At 35.5% G+C, this 21,951-nt stretch overlaps 4 protein-coding genes across 4 annotated transcripts; 3 read left to right on the top strand and 1 right to left on the bottom strand.

Moving 5' to 3' along the window:
• The first annotated feature begins 314 nt into the window (after positions 1-314).
• Positions 315-2,527, top strand: LOC18047037 (ribosomal RNA small subunit methyltransferase G). The gene is made up of 7 exons (XM_006439678.2): positions 315-585; positions 662-857; positions 1,100-1,209; positions 1,327-1,405; positions 1,499-1,566; positions 1,867-1,933; positions 2,230-2,527. Exons 1-7 carry the CDS (start codon positions 316-318, stop codon positions 2,340-2,342), a joined length of 903 nt encoding a protein of 300 aa, XP_006439741.2. The 5' UTR covers position 315; the 3' UTR covers positions 2,343-2,527.
• A 2,015-nt stretch (positions 2,528-4,542) lies between these two features.
• LOC18048701 (protein JINGUBANG) lies at positions 4,543-6,139 on the bottom strand. The gene has a single exon (XM_024189155.1). It carries the CDS (start codon positions 5,805-5,807, stop codon positions 4,587-4,589), a length of 1,221 nt encoding a protein of 406 aa, XP_024044923.1. The 5' UTR covers positions 5,808-6,139; the 3' UTR covers positions 4,543-4,586.
• Positions 6,140-11,812: 5,673 nt separating this feature from the next.
• On the top strand, positions 11,813-19,844 carry LOC18048700 (alpha-N-acetylglucosaminidase). The gene is made up of 19 exons (XM_006439675.2): positions 11,813-12,210; positions 12,289-12,365; positions 12,450-12,661; positions 12,782-12,903; positions 13,488-13,573; positions 13,974-14,068; positions 14,718-14,799; positions 15,226-15,332; positions 15,465-15,495; positions 15,792-15,909; positions 16,149-16,196; positions 16,753-16,862; positions 17,076-17,178; positions 17,330-17,428; positions 18,078-18,188; positions 18,318-18,550; positions 18,667-18,904; positions 18,982-19,060; positions 19,231-19,844. Exons 1-19 carry the CDS (start codon positions 11,974-11,976, stop codon positions 19,485-19,487), a joined length of 2,445 nt encoding a protein of 814 aa, XP_006439738.1. The 5' UTR covers positions 11,813-11,973; the 3' UTR covers positions 19,488-19,844.
• Positions 19,845-20,668: 824 nt separating this feature from the next.
• Positions 20,669-21,349, top strand: LOC18048699. The gene has a single exon (XM_006439672.2). The coding sequence runs from the start codon at positions 20,805-20,807 to the stop codon at positions 21,063-21,065; it is 261 nt and encodes an 86-aa protein (XP_006439735.1). The 5' UTR covers positions 20,669-20,804; the 3' UTR covers positions 21,066-21,349.
• Positions 21,350-21,951: the final 602 nt, after the last annotated feature.

The following is a 21,951-nucleotide window of genomic DNA, read 5'->3' as shown; positions in this document are numbered from 1 at the left end:
CATGGGCTATCAGTACTTGGCATGTGCATAACTGCATATGGCTGAGCCCATGAACTTGGCCTGGGCTGTATGGAGTCCAGGTTAACAATGGGCAATAGCCCATGAGGCTTTCATTTCATTATTTTATCATTTCGGTTTGTTATTTTTGAAGATACAAAAGTAAAATGTGCTCGTGCAATTACTCTTAGCTAGAATGTGAAGTCGAAAAATCTTTTTCGCTTAAAAAATAAAGATTTATCAAATTTAGCATAATAACAATCGTTTTTTCAGAATAAGAACAAATAAAAAATATAAATAAGACGTCTATACTTTACTATGAAAAAGAGCCAAGAGACCGCGCGCGCGAAAATGTTGACGTGGCGTTGTGGGGTTTCTGTTCCTATCGTCTTTCACTTACCATTCTCTGCGAGGACTTTAATCAAACACCTTCCGTCTTCGAACCAAAACACGTTTTGTCCTCACAGAACCCGTGCAAAAACCCTAACTACCACCAGAATCGTTAACTCTTCTCACTTTGAAACCCTAAATACGCGCCAACAAGAACAGATTCATCTCTACGTCGATGCCCTTCTTCAATGGAACCGGGTATCCCTTTTCTGTATTTATTTTTATGTTTTTCTATTTGGGTTTATTTTTAAAAAAACGAAAACAAAATTTGCAGAAAATGAATCTAACGGCTGTTAAAGACGTGAACGAAGTAATGGAAAGGCACATTGACGATTCACTTGCAATTATACCTCCTATAAAAAACTCGTACACTTCACATTGCGATAGTTCATGCAATAGCAATCTTAAGCTTGTTGATGTTGGAACCGGCGCGGGGCTTCCCGGTTTGGTTTTAGCTATTGCTTGTCCAGGTTGTCTTCTTCAACATTAAAAAATGTATATTTAATTAGTTTTCCTACAAATTTATTAATTTTGTCTGTTTCTAAAATTTGTTTAATGATAATTTATGGGGAGCCTCTAAGTTACAATAATTGTAACATACATCCCTTATGTGAACCACACAAAATTATAGGACCCACAATTTGTGTGGTTCACATGAAGAATGTATGTTACAATTATTGTAACTTAGCATTTGCCTAATTTATGTGGATAGATTGGAAAGTAACTCTTCTAGAGTCGATGAACAAGCGATGTGTTTTCTTGGAGCATGCTGTTAGTCTTACTCAGTTGTTAAATGTTCAAATTGTAAGGGGAAGAGCTGAGGTATTGTTATTCTTATTTTTCCTTTTGCGCCTGATTTGCATCTTTTAGATTGTTCAATGTATGGCTCCGTTTACATTGTAGTGGCTAAAATAGATTCTGAATCTTGTTAGAGGACAGACTTTGGGGAAGGATGTATCCTTCAGAGAACAATATGATGTAGCGGTTGCCAGAGCAGTAGCAGAAATGAGAATTTTAGGTAATTATGTTTTTATCTTTATAAGATGCCTTCTGTAACTTTAAGTATTTCATCAGTACTAAGTTGGTGTTTATTGTTACTTCTGATTTCCAGCTGAGTATTGTCTTCCTCTGGTTCGTGTTGGAGGCTTATTTATCGCTGCAAAGGGTCATGATCCTCAGGTAAATATAACTTCAGCTGTGAGAACTGAATTACATTATTTTTTGTGAATCCAAAAGGTATTCTTTTGCTTTCATATTTTGTATACTTGTTGCATGAAGCAAAAGTTTATTTATCAAGAAGATAACTTAAGAGGAATGTACAAACGCTGCAAGGAGTTGCGTTGTGCTTTTAACTGCCTCGAATGACACAAAGAATTGAGTCATTGACCATTCTTTCCTTTTTTCGGGGAAAAAAAGAAAAAAAAAAATCAACCAATGGCAACCTGAACTAACTTGTACATTTTGTATTTGTATTGACAGGAAGAAGTCAAAAATTCAGAAAGAGCAGTTCAATTGATGGGTGCTTCCTTATTGCAACTGTGCTCGGGTTTGTTTCTTACTTTCAGTTGTGGACTATACGTCTATCGTTTATTTGATAATACATATACATCCAATGAACCTGCTCTGTACTGATGACTGTCGTCATTCATTATAATATTGATATTCCCTATTTCACCTTGTTAGCTTGGTCCTCAATCTAAAACCACTCTAGGGTATATTGTTTTTTTCTGTTTTAACTAAGACTAAACTTTAAATTTCAAAAATAAGACAGAGCTTGCATTTGTTAATCTGTTCATATACTTTTCAAATGTTTGATACTCCTTTATGTTTAATTGTTTATAGTGGAATCTCAGAGCCCATTTGGTCAACGAACTGCTGTTGTCTGTTTAAAAAGTCGCCGTACCCCAAAAAAGTATCCCCGTGATCCAGGGACACCAGCAAAAGTGCCACTATGACTGAATTGGATACCATCTCTACCATTTGTATTATTTTGTTCTGCTTCCTGCACCCCACCACTGTTCTGTACTCTGATTTTGACCATCTACAATTAAGAATATTGGTGGTTACAAAGAAGCTTAATCTTTGATTCTTCTGTACTCGCTGTATTCTATCCTTTTTATGAAAATATATAGTTATTGGTTTGAGCTGTTCAATAAAATTTTCTGGAAATTTGCGTCAAATTCGCTTGCTTGTTAGGAATATGATCAACTACCATTTGTTAGCTTAGCTTGTCAACTTCTAGCAGTGTATACACGTGCACTCATAAGTATATTTGCATGGCTCATAGTCACCACAGTACATGACATCTGTGCATGCAAAGAATATAGAGCTGACCTTGAGAGCCAAACAGGTGCAAGATTCATCTAATACACCTGAAGGTAAGCAAAGCCAAGTAGAAAATAGACATAGCATTTTATTTCTTTAAATTAAAATGGGATGTTATATTGCTGCCTGGAAGGGAAATTATAAAAGGTCGAAAATGTTAAAGCAAGCTTTTTTTTAATATTTTTTTTAACATGGTATGGACAAGTGTGCGTAGCTTATGCTAGGAGTTGACGTAAAATGATTATGTTATTGTTATTCTTGAGAGCAGTAATTATTGAATGTTACCTAGTTGTCTTTACAGGTCAATTCAATGTCCTTTGCATAATATAGACGATTGGATTTTGGTTCCGGTGGAGAAAAATGAATAAGGTTAGAAGAATGGTTCCATAAGAAAAACGACTTTTACCTACCTTTGCATCCACTTGTAATTAGATTAGAGAGTCAAAATGTCAATAATCCTAATAGATTAAGCAAAAGATATTTAGGGCAGATCTCCATGACATGAGACTTCTGCATCAGCATATTGTTAATCACTACTTGTGTTAAAGAAAGAACCCATTTGAATTTAGTGTTTAATTTTGTTTTTTTTTTTTTGGGACACTTTTTTATTGCATTTTCTGTATGATTGGTTTTATTTCTTTCTTTTCCCAAATAAAGTAGTCTGGCAGAGCATTATTTGTTTCAAGGGGTCAATGCTCTTTTTCCGGGAGTGCATTATCTTGTTTCAGGCCCACTTATTATTTAAAAGGCAATGACTTTTTCCAGGATGAAAAGATGGTGAGCGGTGGGGAGTTGCCTGATATATAAATTCATTAATTTCTATTTGTTTCGCCAAATTCTTCTTGAGGAAAATGCCTTCAGGTGAATCGTAAGCAATAATTTATTTTATCAAGTTATCTTCTCTTAGTTTGGTGGAATTAGGCACTTGTAAGAATATCTGTGACTGTGAGCATATTTTACAGCTTTCAATATTCGTGTGTACTGGTAAGCTCTGGAGTTTGAACGCCCGTCTGATATGCTGTGCACAACACCACTGATATTAGCATGTGATTATTTTTCCCTACCGTCTGTACAGTGCAACTCTAATTGAATATTTCTCACCATTTTTGGGAATTTGACCACATGACTTTAACTCTAATTGAATATTTCTTACCATTTTTGGGAATTTTATTTTTACCACATGAATTTAATTATTTGTTCGTTTTAATGATAAAAATTTGTGCTTTCATTTGACAAAGTTTTTGCTTTTTGCTTCTGCTTTTCTGGAAGAAACTCGATAAGAAAGGGAAACTCGTCTTTTTCAGGTCTGATCTCTGATAAATGCTCAGTACAGTACAGTACAATCTTAGGAGTCTAACTTACTAAAGTTATTAAAAATTTAAAAGCAAATAAATATACAAAGCGAGCTATCATGGAGTTAAGGAAGAATCAATATTGTAGTCATCGCTAATCTACCTTTTCAGGTACAATTTGGTGACTTTAACCGCCGGCCGTCGCTTTGAATCCTGCAGTTCAGCTAAACGTCTCAAGAAAATTAATAATAATAAAAGACTTGGCTGCGATAATTAAAAAAACACCACCACCATGCCTGTGTATCATTTTCAAACTATCAGAATAAATTAATACCTTAAACAATTTCCGGTGAAGGCAAGGAGAAACAATTACGATTGCTGAACAAAAGCAATGTCCAATGGTGAAAAGTGAAAACAAAGTAAATAATTAGACCCAAATCACGGTACAGTATTTCAATAATAAAGCTTTCTATTTTTTTTTCAAAAGTCACCATGTAAATTAATTAAAAAAAAAGACTACACAGTAGAGAAAAAGAAACACGAAATCTCCTTGCATTATGTACATATCGCCAGAAGAAAAGTTCACCGAAGAAGAGGGAAGGAAATCTGCCACACTTTGATGTCACAGTCTAAGCTTCCACTGCAAACAAGGTAACTAGTATCGGATGAATCGCAGCGATCATTATCAATTGTCGCAGCCAAGCATTTGACAGGGCCTCTGTGCCCTTCCAAAACAGCCAAACAAGTGTAATTTCTATCAATTCCTCTCCAAATTCTAATAGTTTTATCAGCAGAGCCACTGCACACCAAATCAGACACCACAGCCATACACAGTATTGACTTTGTATGGCCCCTGAGGGCACCGACCACCAATATGTTGCCGTCATCTTCCTCCTTCTCCCACACAATTATTGATCTGTCACACGCCCCTGAATACAAAACAGACCCGTCACAGCTTAGCGCCAAAGCATTGATCCCAGAGTTGTGTCTCTCCAGTACATCAACTAAAGAGTGTTTCTTGTTTCCAGGACTTCTCCTCCACACTTTGATTTTCTTGTCAGCTGATCCTGTGTAAACATCTCCATCATCGGATAATGCCACTGCATTTATTGCATCATCATGCGCGTTTGTTATTGACTCCAAGCACTTGAAGTCGCTTGTCCGCCAAATCTTGATCGTCCTGTCCCATGACACTGAGTAGAGAAGTGTTTCATCTTTTGTCAAGGCGAGTGCTGAGACAGCGTCCACATGATGGACCCAAGTGCATGTCTTGTGCCTGCGGATCTGTACGTGGTTCTTAGGCATCAGAAGCTTGATAGCACGGTCACCAAGCGTTGGCAACGTGGCTAAACGGGTATATTTCTGATGATCAGGCTCTTGGTTATTGATTTTCCATACGCGGATTTTGTGATCTTGATGAGCACTAAACAGCTTGTCTGCTAACACAACTAGGGACTTGACCGCCCCCTTGCCTACGGCTACAATATTATTGTTACTTAGAAACTCTTGATCAAGCTCCGAGCTGAAAGTGTTGCAATCCCATGAGCGAACTTCGTTGTCAGAGGAGCCCGTGTATAGGAATTTGCCGGCGAGGGCGAGTGATGATACGTAAGAGTTATGGCCTTTGAGAGTGGTGAGGCAGTGGTGGTCTACGACTGAAAGATTGTGTTGCTGCCGGTGGGATAGTGAGTGTGAGGTGAGTGAAGGAACTGATGGAAGGCTTGGCTGGGAACTAATTGATGACGACTGTGATTGAAAGCTATTACAGGGTGCTTGGAAATCATAATTTGTGTGACAAGGCATGGTGATTGAGTGTGTGGACACGGGAACAAAGTATCATTCATATGAGTGAGAGTGAATGAAAGGGAAGTGAATTAAAATATATATAGAGATTTAGAAGCTGGCTCTGAGAGTAAAGGGTAATTTAGAATAGGTATAGAGTGATCAAGGAGGAAAGATTGGCCCCATTTTTACACTATTCTAATTAATGGCACGATGGAACTCCTCTTCAGGGAACAGGGATTAAATTAATTAGATAATTCCATATATGGGACTGCTATAATTTAACCTGGAAAATAGTGCAATGTTTGGGCCTTCGTTAGTAGCTGGGAAATTTTGACTCATCACGTGGTTATTTTGTGTTCCACTGCATGCTGGGAATGAAGGACTGCAACTTTATAATTATATAATTATGCAGAAATTTTAAATTGGTATAAAACATATATACATATAGCCAAGTTGATTTAAGAAATATGCAGGGCTAAATCATTGATTAGGACTGATTTGTTTTATGGATAATGGAAGGACTCCAAATTTGAGAAGCAGGACTCAACTCATAGGTTGGCCAATGGACTTCTATTTGTTCATATCTTAATGACCTAATTCTTGGCACCTGTCGGGGTTATAAAAATTCAAAGCATTAATATAAAAAGACATTTGATTTGATGAATCTTTCTTTATTTCTGTTATATAAGTTGTGGATGACGATCCCATGCTCCCTCCATCGAGCATGCTTTGCATCAAACCTTCTTAATTGACTCATCGTCCATATATTTTATTGCCTTCTTACTAATGGCAGGGTGAATTAACTTAAAGTATTTTAGTTTGGCCTCGATTAAAAACAAGTCATAATGGGCACATGGTAGTGTACATTTTATGACAAATATCTAACTTTTGATTCATTTTAGGAGAGTCTATATTTAAAAGCTTAATGAATCTTTAAGCTACATAATGGTAGATATTTTTCTAATGTGTTCTTTTAATACAAACACGACGATAATTAATTAAAAAGTTGCAGTAGAAATGAGTTTTGCTTATTTGAGAGTTTCGAGTGGTTCAGAAAGAAGAGTTGAAACGCTGTTGGAGAGGAATACATAATATATCACACTGAATGCGAAATACATTGTCCACATGCACTGTGCTTAACTGCGACACTTGGCTCTATCCTCCATGTCCAGACGATTTTGATGATTGCAATTGTGCTCTTTGGTTGAATCTATTGGTCAGATGATAAGAGATAGAGAAAGGGTTCATAGGTGGAATCATAATTCAGGTCAGAATCAGACCCACGTGATTGTGAAATCGGCTTTTGTTCTATTTCTCCCCACAGCCAATTAGTCCTTTTCATTTCTCTATTTCATGTCTTTCCAAACTTGCCAAACGCGACGTTATGGCTTTGAACTTATCATTTCTCATCTTCATTAAAGACATCAAAATATCGGAATTGGAATAATATTGTAGGACCCCGATCGCGACAATGGCTTCTTGCAACTGCGAGTACTGTTTGTTTCGTGTCCGCTTTCCTTTATCTGAACATCGTGGAATCCATTTCTTGATCGTGACTTGAGAGGTAGTTCGACATTTAACTCACTGATCAGAGGCCCCAAGATGGAGCACAGAATGATGCGGCGCTTGAAAATTTTGAAGCCGTTAATGTAATGCAATATCAATAGCCTGTCCTGTTGCATGTTGATTCATCTTCCCATAAACACTTTTAGGCGGCAAATTAAGATACTCTGCTGGACTATTGCGCGTGCCATGGATGCTGATGTATTTATACCATTTATCAACTTTCTTCAATTTCTAGGAAATTGGTTGGTAATTAGCCTCTTTATATTGAGTGATGTATTGGGATACTTTTCTTATGTGTTAGTGCAATTTGGCATCACAAATTTTCTATCATTAGTTCATGTTTTTGACTTTCATGCCGATTAATCGCAGTCTATAGCTAAGGACAACAACCCTTTTTTTTTTCCCCTTTTCCTCTGTAAGATGCATGCTACCGTTTATCTTCGTCTGATTTCATCATTGCCTATGTCATACCTTCACTTTCAACCTGATTACGACGATGAAACAAGAGCACAAGTGTTGTATTAATTTGACGTTAGCTACTCGAATAGAACTTGGATTCTATATTGATTCAAGTAAAAAGGAAACGAATCAGAAATTCGCTTATGGGAGCAGCTATAATTGAAATAAAAAATGACGCTTATACCACAATAATTACCATAATAAGCACCGATCGGTACGTTTTTGGCGCGCCATAAAATGTCTCTGTCACCCCATCTCACATGACACACACATAAGCACCACAACACACGCGCAACCTCTCTCACGCAAATCTCACCGCTTCGTACTCTCTCCGTCAACGATCTCTTTCTCTGTTTCTCCATCTTTTCTCTCTCTGATCTTCGTTTACTCTCTCTCTCTCTCACTTTCTCTCTCGCTCTCTCTCGCCGTGGGTCTCTTCGCAGCTGGTGAGAAAAAAAGAATAAAAAAATATTGAAATTTTAAATTAATAATTTGGATTGTGAGAAAAAAAAAAAATGTTCATAAGAATGAAATTAAAGACAATTTCAAAAAATTGCTGCACAGACAAGTGTAGTTTGGCATTTCAAATTTGAAGCGGATGAGGTGGATACATGTTACAACTCTGAGGGTTTGGCTCTTCTGAATGCAAGGAACGGTAGACCCATCAAGTTAACAAGATTGTGGCCAATAATATATGAATACCACATCTGTAACCCTTTAAATTTTAAGTTTTATTTTAAAAGTTTTTGCAGCCACAAAAGCTCTTACATATTCTCTTTTCCATTACAAACACAACTGAGCTACAGCTTCAGAATGAATCTGAGAGGAAAACTCTTGCTAGTTTTCACAAAGGTATTTTATCCGATTATCCAGTTAGTTCTAGAAATACATTTTTATTTCAAACATACTCATTTTTTGTGAGATTTTTGGTTAGAGGCACCGTGAGGGAGAATTCACAATTAGAACAGAAAGTGGCGTGGGAGAATTAGCAGGTGAGATTTTCTGGATTGAGTAAGATGTGGATTTGGTGTGAATGAGCGGGAGAGTGACGGAGAATGCGTGTGTTTAATTTGCACGTGTATTGTGTCTCATGTGTTCAACAATCACTTTTATATTGCACCCAAAACGCACCGCTCAATGCTTATTATGGTGCTTAGTGTGGGCTGAATATCGGTGCTGAATTGAAATTAGTGAAAAAAATTCTAAAAGTATTAGATAGTTGATTGACAAACTATTTTGAAATTTTTTACCACACGTGTATTTATAACATGCATTTTAAACTCTTAAAATAAAAATTAGATCAACGTACACTTTAATATAGTGTAACCATTACAATATAACTACTTTTTTGTAGATTCATCCCTCCACATTATCTGTTGAGAAAAAAATAGTTCATGCTTTCGTTTACATGGTTTATGATCTTCAAGTTATAATATATACATTGTACAACACATGAAAATTAAGCTGAGAATCTACAGTGAAAAATTTAGAGTTTTCAAAGAAGAACTAGGAGCATTGTACGTACAACACATACTTCCAGCATAAATAAAATACACATGCTAGTTACAATATTATATTTTCAAACACCACTCGTATGCAATAAAAACTTCCTTTATTTTCTCTTTTGAAGATTGGTGTAAATAAGTAACACAAGCACACTTATAATTGAACTCATTAAAAGTTTACGTTATACAACTCAACAACAACACTTTATCGAAACCTAATTACTCTAATATATTATATAAAATAGCTTTTGGGGGCCGTTGACGGCCAGAGATCATTTACATGGGAACGGAAGCCTAATTACTAAAACACTATTACCGATATTTATATTCAAAAGACAAACTTTCTTTCCTTATTAGGGTTTCCTCTTTCATACATCATGACGAAAATTAATGGGGTCAATTCAATACAAGCACCCCTTTTGGGATTTGGTCATCTCCTTTCCAAATAATATACCATTAGCACAACTTGCAAAACATTATCTTTTATATTGTCTGTTGGTCCCCGAACTGACGATGACAATTTGTTCACCAAACTTGATGATTTCGTGCTTGAATCAATATCCGTAGCCTCTCACTGTTGCAAGATTATTTGCTTAATTAAATTTTATAACCCTGATTCTACCTAGAAGCTAGAGGCTTTTCCAGTTTCTTAGAGCTGCCATGATGAAGAGATCGTAACATTATTGCAAGGCATGTGACAGATGCCATGGATCAACCATTCATTTCTTATCTTTCAAAAAGCAGCCAATGTGTTGGGTTTTAAAGAAGAAGGTCATAGTCAAACTTATTATTCTTAAACAAATAACTTTCACTTTGAACCCACCCAATTTGCGATCATCATAAACAAGTCAACTTCTTTATTATTATTATTAGCAGTAGTAGTTTTAATTTGTGTTCAGCATTTCACGTAAATAATGATGTTTAAATATATAAATTATTAAGTGAAATATTATTTTTATCAAAGTAGGAGGAAGAGCTTACATAAAAAAGAACATCTAAGGAAGTCTATGTACCCGGCAAACCTCAAGTATCATCTAACACATTTGTAAGGATAATCGAGGTTGGCAAATCCCAGCATGTAAAATTAAAACTTATTAAACAAATTAATATGATAAATCGACCATAAAAAGATGAGAAGAGAGCACTTTTCGATTGCTCTCCTCCTCTTCTTTCTTGGGTCCATTCATTCATGATTCTTCTCTTTCTCTCAAATCTACCTTTTTTCTTACTATTAATTGAAGTTTCATTTACTTTTAGCTGTTTTAACTAGGGATGGTAAAAATCCTCATGGGAAAGGGTACCCTCGGAGATTTTCCCCATTCGGGGAGGGTATGGAGATAATTTCATACCTAATTTCTTATTCGGGGAAGGGATGGGGAAAACTTTTTATCCAATTTCTTATTTAGGGAGGGGACGGGGATGAGGTGGAATCCCCATCCCCTACCAATTTTCCCATTTTAATTTTTAATTTTATTTTTTAAAATTACTAATAAATAAATAATAAAATTATAAATATTGATAAAAATAACAAATATCAAAATATTTATATTATTAAACTTTTAGGCCTAATTAACTAATTAAAGTCTTAAATTTTTATTTAGGACATTAAAAAAACCGGGTAAATTCTATTAGCCCAAAAATTTTGTTTTGATTTTAATATTCATTAAATGTTTTAAACTTAAATCTATTTTTTATTTATTTTTAGATGTTATAATTGCCCACAACGAATCACAATTTTAATAGCTAATTTAATCTAATCTAATATAATTTAATCTAACAGTTGCTCTTGATTTGCTCCGACTTAACTATTGTGATGTAAAGGGAATAGTCCACATTTATAAAGTGCCTACGCCACCATTGAAAAAGTTAATTTTGAATCTAAATTCAATTCTATTTGTAATAATTTTGTATTGCACTATTAATTTATTCACAATAGTTTGTAAAAGAAGTTTGTATCCCTTACATGATGCGTTACTTACTAATTTAATGTATGTGACTTTTGTAATGGATATTAATGTAAGATATATTTCAAACTTTACTTTTATTTAAATTTTTTATTTTAATATAATTAACTCAAAATTGAAAACAAAAAATGTATTAGTTATTCGGGGATCGGGGACCCTTGGGGATTCCCTGTTATTATTTAGAAAGGGGATGAAAATTCTCTCAAATAATTTTGACAGGAATGGGGAGGGGACGCAAAATATCGGGGATGGGTATGGAAAGATTGGTCCCCTACCCTCCCCTTCCCATTGCCATCCCTAGTTTTAGCTTTAATTTTCTCATTTAACAAAAAAAAAAAAAAGAAAAAACCCTGTGTGGAAGACTGGAAGTTGGCATTTGGGCCCAGGAAATTCCGGGCCGAAATTCAATAAGGCCCAGCATAAACCCGACGTCAGCAGTTGGATTATCAGCCCGCGCGTTTAACGGAGTTCGCTCCAAAATTTAAACTGACGAAATTGTTGAAGCGGAAGCAAACAAAAACAAAAACAAATGGCCACTAATTTCCCTCCTCTGTCGGCTGTACTGTAGCGCGTAGCCGGCCAAGAATTTGTCTCATTCGCTTCGAAGAATCTCTTCGTCTCATCTTCCACAATGCGAATTCTCTTATCTCCCTCGCCTACTGCTTTGAGTTTCGTTTCTATCACTCTCACATGGACTCTCCGTTTCGCTCCGTTTCTCTCATCTTATTCTTCATCACCACAATCACGCTCTCGACTCTCGCAGTCGCTCAATCTTCAACAATCGGAGTCCAGTACATCTCGCGCCTTCTCGATATCCAGGACCGCGAGCGTGCTCCTCCTTCCGTCCAATTAGCCGCCGCTTACGCCGTTCTCCAACGGCTCCTTCCTTCTCACTATTCCGCCTTCCAATTTCGAATTATTTCTAAGGTCTTTTATTTACTCAAATTTTAATTAATTATTACTGTTAAATTAGGTCAAATTTCATTGTTCTTGTTTTGATTTCAGAAGCAATGTGGTGGAGAATACTGCTTTATTTTAAGGAATCATCCTTCTTCTTACATACGCGGCACTCCAGAGATTGTGTATGTCAATGTTTCTTCATTTCCATTTTCTTCATGCTGTATTGGTGAATCATGGAAAATTTGATTGGTTTGGTTTGGTGCCAGAATAAGTGGGGTCACTGGAGTGGAAGTTTTGGCTGGTCTGCATTGGTACCTCAGGTATTGGTGTGGTTCACATATATCTTGGGACAAAACAGGTGGTGTACAAGTAGCTTCAATGCCTAAATTAGGCTCTTTTCCCCGTGTTCAAGATGCTGGCGTCTTCGTTAAGAGACCCATTCCTTTGAATTACTACCAGAATGCTGTTACATCTAGTTGTAAGCGTCTTCTTCGAAACTTTCCTTTATCTCCTGATCTATTTTTCTAATGTTATGACTACGAACCTTTTATAGTTGTTGTGTGGTAACAATAATCATGCTTCTCTCATGACTTGGAAGATACTTTTGCCTGGTGGGACTGGAAAAGATGGGAAAAAGAAATTGATTGGATGGCTCTCCAAGGTATCAACTTGCCCCTGGCATTTACAGGACAAGAAACTATTTGGCAAAAGGTTTTTCAGGTAGCTTTCTGCTGATTTCTCTTTCTTGTGGAGAGAATTGGTTACCACTGATGTTGGGGTGCTGGACTAGGATTTTTGAGTATCCAACTCAAAAGACTAATTTATTTCCAAAAGACTAATTTATTGGGTGCAGGAGTCTATCCTACTTTTAAGTTCAAGTGACTCTCTTAAACTAGCCAATGTGGAACACAACTCAACTATCTTTCTGGACGAAACCACCAGCAAACCCCAGTTCTTTAATCCGATAGACGCGGAATTGTTCTACCACCACATTTCGGCTATTAATTGTTGAGGGGTTAGGCTTAAAATTTCTAGACCTCCAACTCAAAAGGCTATCTCATTAGGTGGAGGGACCTATACTACTTAAAAACCCAAGTGATTCACTTTAACTAGCCAATGTTGGATCCAACTCAACAAGTGACTATTAGAAATCAGAGTTATCATATCACCTTAATGTACTTCTAGATTGCTTCTTTGTCACTTTGATTCAGGATTTCCAAAAGTCAGGAATTTTGTGGAGTTTGACTTTTATTGGTTTGGCAACATATTTCTCTTGCACTAATTTACATTTCACCTTCAATCAGAAATTTAACATAAGCAATTCAGATTTGGACGACTTTTTTGGAGGTCCCGGATTTCTGGCGTGGTCACGTATGTCAAATTTGCATGGGTAAGCCTGCAGATCGTGGTTTACTTTTTTGAAACTGCTCTTGTTTTGGAAATGAAAAAAATCAGCCTGACTGTTTCCCAAATGTTGTCGTTCAATGAACATATGGAAAAGGTATTTTACTAATGCTGTCATTATTGTTCTAAATTTTTCAAATGACTAATGTCTCATATTTCCCCAAGTTGAACCTTTCAGTCACGTGAATATACTGGTTCTTTTGATGCTTCAGGCAAGAGCTTGTCAATCAAACCATAATTGTGTGCATGAATTGCTCATGGAACCTTAAAGTTACACATTCAACATCATATATGTTGTTTTGACAGAGACATTCCTCTGATGGCTTTCCATATCCTAAATAGAAACTTGGTATATGACACTTTGATGCACCATATTTTTTTCACAGATGGGGTGGACCTCTACCTCAAAGTTGGTTGGATCAACAATTAGTTCTCCAGAAGAAAATTCTTGTCAGAATGTATGAACTCGGAATGAATCCAGGTACATGTTTTTCATCCACTTTTAGCATTGAGTTCTATTAAACTATTTCCAATCTGAAAGACAAATACCACTTGACTGGAAACCTTTAGAGTGAGATGTAATTAGTTTGATTGTTGTTGCTAGAATAATAGCTTGAATGGCTCATTGCTTAATGATTTTTAGCCTCAGAGGCCTCATGGTAGCAGGAGTTGCTCTGTTATATTGATGGGCTCATTGTAATAGTTTGGTGGACTCATGACATCCTGAGCCTGATAAGGAGCTATAAACACACTGATTCATGGTTGCCAAGATGTGCTCATTATCTTTTATTTAACATATTGCAAAAAGTTTTTATTTGTGTAGTGCCCACAAAAAGGGGTGATTATGCTGGTAATTTTCTTATAACTTGCACTTTCATTGATGAAAAATTGAATGCTTACAGTTTTTGAATTTTATTCTGTTATTATGAATTTGCAACAGCATCATATGGTATTATAAATTCGTGGGTAAGATAACCAGTCTTAAAGGGAATTTGTCTTGTTAGCCAGAAGAAAGCTGTTTATCTAAAGGAAAATAAATGTGTGAGAGATCCCAATTTATAGATAGGATATTTTAACTCCTTTTTCCTCTTATTGATGTAAGACTCTAATGCTTCTAGCTGATTTTGCAGTACTTCCAGCTTTTTCTGGCAATGTCCCTGCAGCACTGCAGAATGTATTTCCTTCAGCAAAGATAACACAATTAGGAAATTGGTAAGTAATGCTATGTGCTATTTGAAATTTGAATTCTCAGTTGGTCAAGATTTTCTCCAGAACTTGTGTTCTTCATTTCCTAAAATAAGATTTGGTAAACTGCATTGGAGGTGCATCTCTTAAATTCGGCAATGATTATTTATTGTCTAGACTAAAGAAGTTAAAAATGTTAAAACACTTATCAATACTTTTCAGAATATTTTTCCATGCATATACATTTACATAGTGTCTCTTAATCATTGGTATTTCCTCTTATATATGACACAGAAGCATTGATGCAAATGCTATATTTTTTTGTTCCTCATCTTTGACCACCCAACTTGAAAATGAGATGTTAGGAAAGCATAAGATTCTCAATGACTTAGTGTAAAATAATGAAAAAGGATTCATTTACTTGACATCATTGTTTCTTTCCATTTGCTCTAGGTTTTCTGTTAAGAGTGATCCTAGATGGTGTTGCACTTATCTTCTTGATGCAACTGATCCCTTGTTCATTGAGATTGGAAGAGCATTTATTGAGCAACAACTGAAAGGTGATCTAGTAGTCTGAATCCCTTGTTCCTCTCTTTGATTAGATTTTCATGCACATGAAATTCGTTGGAGTTACATTCTTTGTGCTAAGTATTCTAAATCTTTATGATTCTTCCACTTGACTTTTTGGTCAGAGTATGGAAGGACTAGCCACATATACAACTGGTAAGTTACTACTCATACAATTTTATTGCTGTCCAGAAATCTTTTTCATTTATATATGTTTGACAATCTTTATTGTTGTTCATTTCACTTAAACGTGCATTTTCTCAGATAATGATTGGAAGAGGCCAAAGTGATCTTTATTGGTCTTTGTTTGTTTGTTTGTTTTTTTTTTTTAAATGCTCAACCAATTTCCCGAAGCGATTCTTTGTGATCATAAATAATATCTATTAGTTTTTTGTTACATATTTTTGCATTAAATTTTTAAGTTATGTCATAATTTTTTTAATTTTTTGCAGTGATACATTTGATGAGAATACCCCACCTGTAGATAGTCCGGAGTACATCTCTTCATTAGGTGCAGCAATCTATAGTGGAATGCAAAGTGGTGATAGTGATGCTGTTTGGCTAATGCAGGTGGAAAAAAAAAAAACTATTTGCTTAGTATTCAATGTGATACTTTTTTAATCAGGTTACAGCTATTAGAGTTCAAACCGAGTTTGCGCATCTTGGTTTTATTTATGTTCTCAGTTCTGTCTGAATCTGGATCCACTTAGCCACTAAGACCCTGACTTTCCAAATCTAGTCTCTCCTCTATAGTAGATCTTGTATTAGTACTAACTGTTTTTTTTCTATTGTTTCTGAATATTCTGCAGGGATGGTTGTTCTCATATGATCCATTCTGGAGGCCTCCACAAATGAAGGTTCTCTGTATATCCTTTTTAATTGTTTGACTTCACTGGTTGTTCTATGCTTTTCCACATTCAAATGCATCTGCATTTTACCTCATCTATGTATGATTTTATTTGCTAATATCAAATGGTTAAGCTGAACAAAGTTTGAGCACCATATGAAACTGTTAAATTTGAGGACTTTCATCTTTTTACCTGGAGGTTGTGAAGCATAGAAAAAATAATTTGAAAGAAATGATGGTCAGCCATGTCTTCACCTAATATATACTTGAGTAACATATGTGATAATAAATGGACTAGTCAGTTTTGATATGTATACAAGCTTGAGTGGCCATGTCTATTAGAGATGTTGAGAAATGCACCGCACTGCCCACTGTTAAGTTTTCTTGCACATGTGCCTGCCCAAGTGTATCATTGTGCCTATGTGCTCAAACAAGCCATAGTATGCTTATTGTTTGGTGATTTACATCTATGCAATATTTTATTAATTAGAAAAACATGAGGTGTTAGCTTGCCTACGTACAGATGTTTCACTTTTAATTGGCAATAATTTAAGTTTTTATTCCAGGCACTTTTACATTCTGTTCCTTTAGGGAAATTGGTCGTCCTTGATCTGTTTGCTGAAGTTAAACCCATTTGGAGTACATCAAAGCAGTTTTATGGTGTTCCTTACATCTGGTAACTTTTTAAATATATATCATTGATATTTAGGGTACTTACCTAATCAACAATAACGTATTAGGTTCTTAATGAAAAGTAAAATCGTGTCAAATGGTGGATATGGTTGTTACAAAGGATAAAACCAAAGATATGAATTAATGAAGTTATTATGTTTCTTTTCTTATTCGCTTTCAATAATCATTATGAGTTGCCAATGTTCTGTTTTATCAGGTGTATGCTGCATAACTTTGCTGGAAATATTGAGATGTATGGGATTTTAGATTCAATAGCTTTTGGACCAGTTGAAGCTCGTACAAGTGAAAACACAACAATGGCAAGTTTGTTTAATGTTTATTTTTCCACAATATCATGAATTGCTTTCTAAATCTGCTATTGTCTTGAAACCTTAGTGAATTATGCATCTGTTATTGTCCTGAAACCTTAGTGAATTATGTATCTTACTTCATTATCTAACATGTCTGAAGGTTGGGGTTGGGATGTCGATGGAAGGCATAGAACAAAATCCTGTTGTTTATGATCTCATGTCTGAAATGGCATTTCAGCACGAAAATGTTGATGTAAAGGTAATATCTGACTTTTTCAAATGTTTAAGATGTTGCATGCTTATCCATCTTTAACTCTTTATTATGCTCTTTTGAAGTTAAAATGAAAACAAGTATGATTAAATTATACCTAGGAAAAGCATCTAATAACAAAGTTTTGCTACATGTTATTAGATAAGTCGTGTCATGGATTTATCCCATTGGCTTCTAAGTTGTCCTTTCCTAATGAGTACCATTCAAGCTTAAAGTTAGTTACAATCTTGAAACTGGGATTTAGTAACACCTCGTGTCACACAAATAAATTGTGCCAAAGTTGGTTACTTCTTGGAGATTTGATCCTTGCCTTCCTGGAGAAGTTGTGTGCCCAATTTTGTGTTGTTTGAATCAATAAGCAGAACAAAGTCAATAGAGAGTTAACTCCTCTAGATTATAAATAATATATGCATTTAATTGGAACTTTCATGAGTCAGATGGTTTATTTATCCAGTTATTCATGGCAGTTTCTCTATGCTTGAGTTATGTATTTCAATTCCCACTGTATCATTGCATTCAACTATCTTCCTTTTAGGTTCTGATTAAATCCCAGTCAACCTTTTTCTTTGACTTTTTCTTTTTAACATTGTTCTCTATAAGTAATAACAATAAAATAATGAGTCAAATCATTTTTCAGGCATGGATCAATCAGTATTCAGTTAGACGTTATGGTAGATCAGTTCCAGCAATACAAGATGCCTGGAATGTTTTATATCACACAGTCTACAATTGTACTGATGGTGCCACTGTAAGTTCCCTTGCTTGTTCAAGTCATGTTTTGCAATAGGGTAATCGGTTATATATGTTGAAATAAGGAGTTCCCATCTCGACTACAATGTAAGAGTATCTGTATCATGTGTTCTAAATATTAAAACAGGACAAAAATAGGGATGTAATTGTAGCATTCCCCGATGTTGATCCATCCATAATTTCAGTTACTGAAGGAAAGTATCAAAACTATGGGAAACCAGTATCAAAAAAAGCAGTCCTGAAGAGCGAAACAAGTTCATATGATCACCCACATTTATGGTATTCAACTTCAGAAGTAATCAGAGCATTAGAACTTTTTATCGCAAGTGGTAACGAGCTATCAGCAAGTAACACATACAGGTTGGCATCATTTAGTTCCAGAACATCTGACTACTAGCTACACTATCCTTCTTGTTCCTTCTATCATATTATTGTTCCATGTTAATTTTTCCCTGCCACTTCCACTGCATCTGTAGGTACGACTTAATTGACCTGACTAGACAAGCTTTAGCAAAATATGCGAACGAGCTGTTCTTGAATATCTTAGAAGCCTATCAGTTAAATGATGCTCATGGAGTTTTCCAGTTGAGTAGGAGGTTTTTAGAACTTGTGGAAGATATGGACGGTCTCCTAGCATGCCATGATGGGTTTCTTCTAGGACCTTGGTTAGAAAGTGCCAAACAACTTGCCCAAAATGAAGAACAAGAAAAACAGGTTAGGTGCCCTTATGTTAGCCAATAAATGACATGATATTATTGATTAATTGTATTTGATGGTTTGGGAAAATACAGTATGAATGGAATGCAAGAACTCAAATAACCATGTGGTTCGACAACACACAGGAGGAAGCAAGTCTGCTTCGTGATTACGGTAAGTGGATGTGATGACTTAATATTGTTTTTACCAAATTTGTCATCAGAATTTGACTATAAGACAGTTGGATATTTAATGAGAAAACCAGTGCAAATCCTTGCATGTAACACAAATATATGATTGTTGTGTAATTAGGAAACAAGATTGTTTTGTTTTGTTTGTTTTAGGAAACAAGTACTGGAGTGGACTTCTACGAGACTACTATGGTCCCCGAGCAGCAATATACTTCAAATATATGATAGAATCATTGGAGAGTGGCGATGGCTTCCGTTTGAAGGATTGGAGGAGGGAATGGATAAAGCTTACAAATTATTGGCAGAACGGCAGAAACGTATACCCGGTGGAGAGTAACGGTGATGCTTTGATCACATCACAATGGCTCTATAACAAGTACTTGCAAGGAACGGGCGTATTTGATCACTGATGGAAGCTGCCATAATCCCAAATTAAATGGACCTTTTGGCGTGTTGAGTAAAGAATAGTTGATGGTTGTGGAAAATAGATTGTGAATGGATTATCTTATTACAGTCTGGTGCCGTCTTTTGTTTACCAATCGAAATCCAGTCAACTTCCTTCTAGAATTTTTTTTTTTTTTTCTGAATAATATATTTTTATGCGCATAACTCTTCCAAGATAAATAGGCTAGCCAACTCTCTCTGACTAGTTGTGTAATATAATATACAATGAGGGTCAATGTGATGACAAAATACACCCCATCAACACCAAAACCTGAATAGGATCATTTGTTAATAACTGTATCCAGTATGTAGGGTCCACTAATATCAGGGCTACCTTAATAATAATCATTTCAATTTCTTATATAATAATGTTATTTAATAAAGTATGATTGCATGAAAACACCATTGGGTAAGAAGCTTCTAGTGAAGATATACTTGGGTAGTCTTTGGACTTGTAGCCTCCAAAAATTCGATCACCGGCCCCATCCTGCCATTGTTGATGTAGACACAGAACTACACAAATTATGGTCAAAAGTTTCCAGTTGATTCAAGAATGTCCTGCTCGCAGGCCACGGCTCTCTGAATTTACTGCAGTACCCTTCAAGCACAAACGCATAATATATTATCAAGTGGAAGTTAATTATCGGATTAGGAATGGATTTTTTGTTAGTCCTGTACATCCAGCAGAATTCGAATTCAGGTGGCTTGTGAAAGAAAATGAAAAAAATTATTTAAAACTATTTAGTTGTGATACCATTAATAACTGTTGCCCAGCAAAATGATTCATCGATCTTAATTAAATATGTTATTGAATTTTCTTTTTTGTGTAAATTATGTCATCTAATTGATATAATACGATTTTAGGACTAATTCAATGTGATCAGTAATTTCTTTATCCACAATTAATCATCATACGTGATGTTAATTAATACCATTAAACAAATTCCACGTGATGCTAAAATAAAAAAAATAAAAAAATATTAGAAACGGATTTCAGGATTTGGAAGGAAAGTGCTGGGAAGGAGAAGGGCATACTTGTCCGATAAGAAAAAGAAAAGCAGACGTGTTGACTTTCCAATTTGGCCACGTATCTTGCTTGGACGAAACTATAAAAGATGGCAAAGCCCCACGCAGATCTCCCATCTCAACAATAAAGCGTAACAGATTCCCAAGTTGCTAGTCTAATAGAAAAGAGAGAGGGAGAAAAGAAAAAAAGAGGAATAAAAAAAATTCAAAGATCTGCATCTGCTGAAAGAATTGCATTAGATCGTTCGGGAAAGGAAATGGAAGGACTGAACAACTCGTATGGAACATCATGGGCAGATCAATGGGACGATGGGCCGGACCCAATATCGGTGGTGCCTCAGAAAAAGAGGAGCAATAATAATGGAACAGGAGCAGCAAAGTACAAGCAGAAGGTGGGAGACGGCTTTGACAAGACCAAATCTGTGGCTTCGACTGGCCTGAAGAAAGTCAAAGAAGGTACCTCCGTCGGCTTCCAGTGGATCAAATCCAAGTATCACAAAACCACCCAGAAACGCTAGTTACGACTAAACCAGTTCTGCTTCTTGTGATTATAGGGATCGTGATCATATATCGTTTCCGGATTGATTCGTTTTTGGTTTCTTTATTATATTGATCATTTATTTCATTTATGCATGTAAATTATGAAACTAGCGTGATTCGTATGTATGTACACGTGTTTTGATCCTTTTGTTTTCTTTCGTGTTTATAAAAAAATATATATTTGTTTTTCGCTGTATCTGTTCATCTTGATCTGCATAAGTTCATGAATCATGGCTTCTATGCCTATTATTAATTGGCTAAACAAATTTTAAGTCAATCCATTGGTTTCGGGCTAAAATTTTTGACAAACTTTAGACCAACTGTTCCCCGATGTTAAAAGTCATTTAATCCGGTGACCACCATAATTTTCGAAATGGAAAGCCCCATATGCCCCCTCCTTCAAAGCCCAATAAGAAGCTTCATCCACATGAGAGTCATTGGACACGACACGTGCCAAAATCATGACTCAATCGCAGGCCAAGCAAGCTTCTCATGCAAAATTTCACACCACTACTCAAACCGCTGTAAAGAAAAAAGACGCGAATAGCTCTACCTTTTTTTTTTTTTTTTTTAATAATAATCTTGTATGTTTTTTATGTTTTCTAATTTTCAAACGCGGGCAAAAGATAATTTGTGTTGATGTCGTTATTTATATATGGCTAAGAGCATCTTTAAAATATTATAAATTTTACTTTTTAAATAATCATTTGTTTTGAGTGAAAAAAATGTATTGTTCTCCAAAAAAACTCTTTAAATAGAAATGTGCTCATATTATTTTAATTAAATAACTATTTTTTTAAAAGAAAAGTCAATAGTAATTAAAGCACATTTCTCTTTTTCTTCAACAAAAAGTAATAAAATATA

This window comes from Citrus clementina, unplaced genomic scaffold (assembly GCF_000493195.1).
Source record: "Citrus clementina cultivar Clemenules unplaced genomic scaffold, Citrus_clementina_v1.0 scaffold_3, whole genome shotgun sequence".
In the NCBI taxonomy this organism is placed as follows: Eukaryota; Viridiplantae; Streptophyta; class Magnoliopsida; order Sapindales; family Rutaceae; genus Citrus; species Citrus x clementina.
This window is presented reverse-complemented; position numbering and strand designations above follow the sequence as displayed.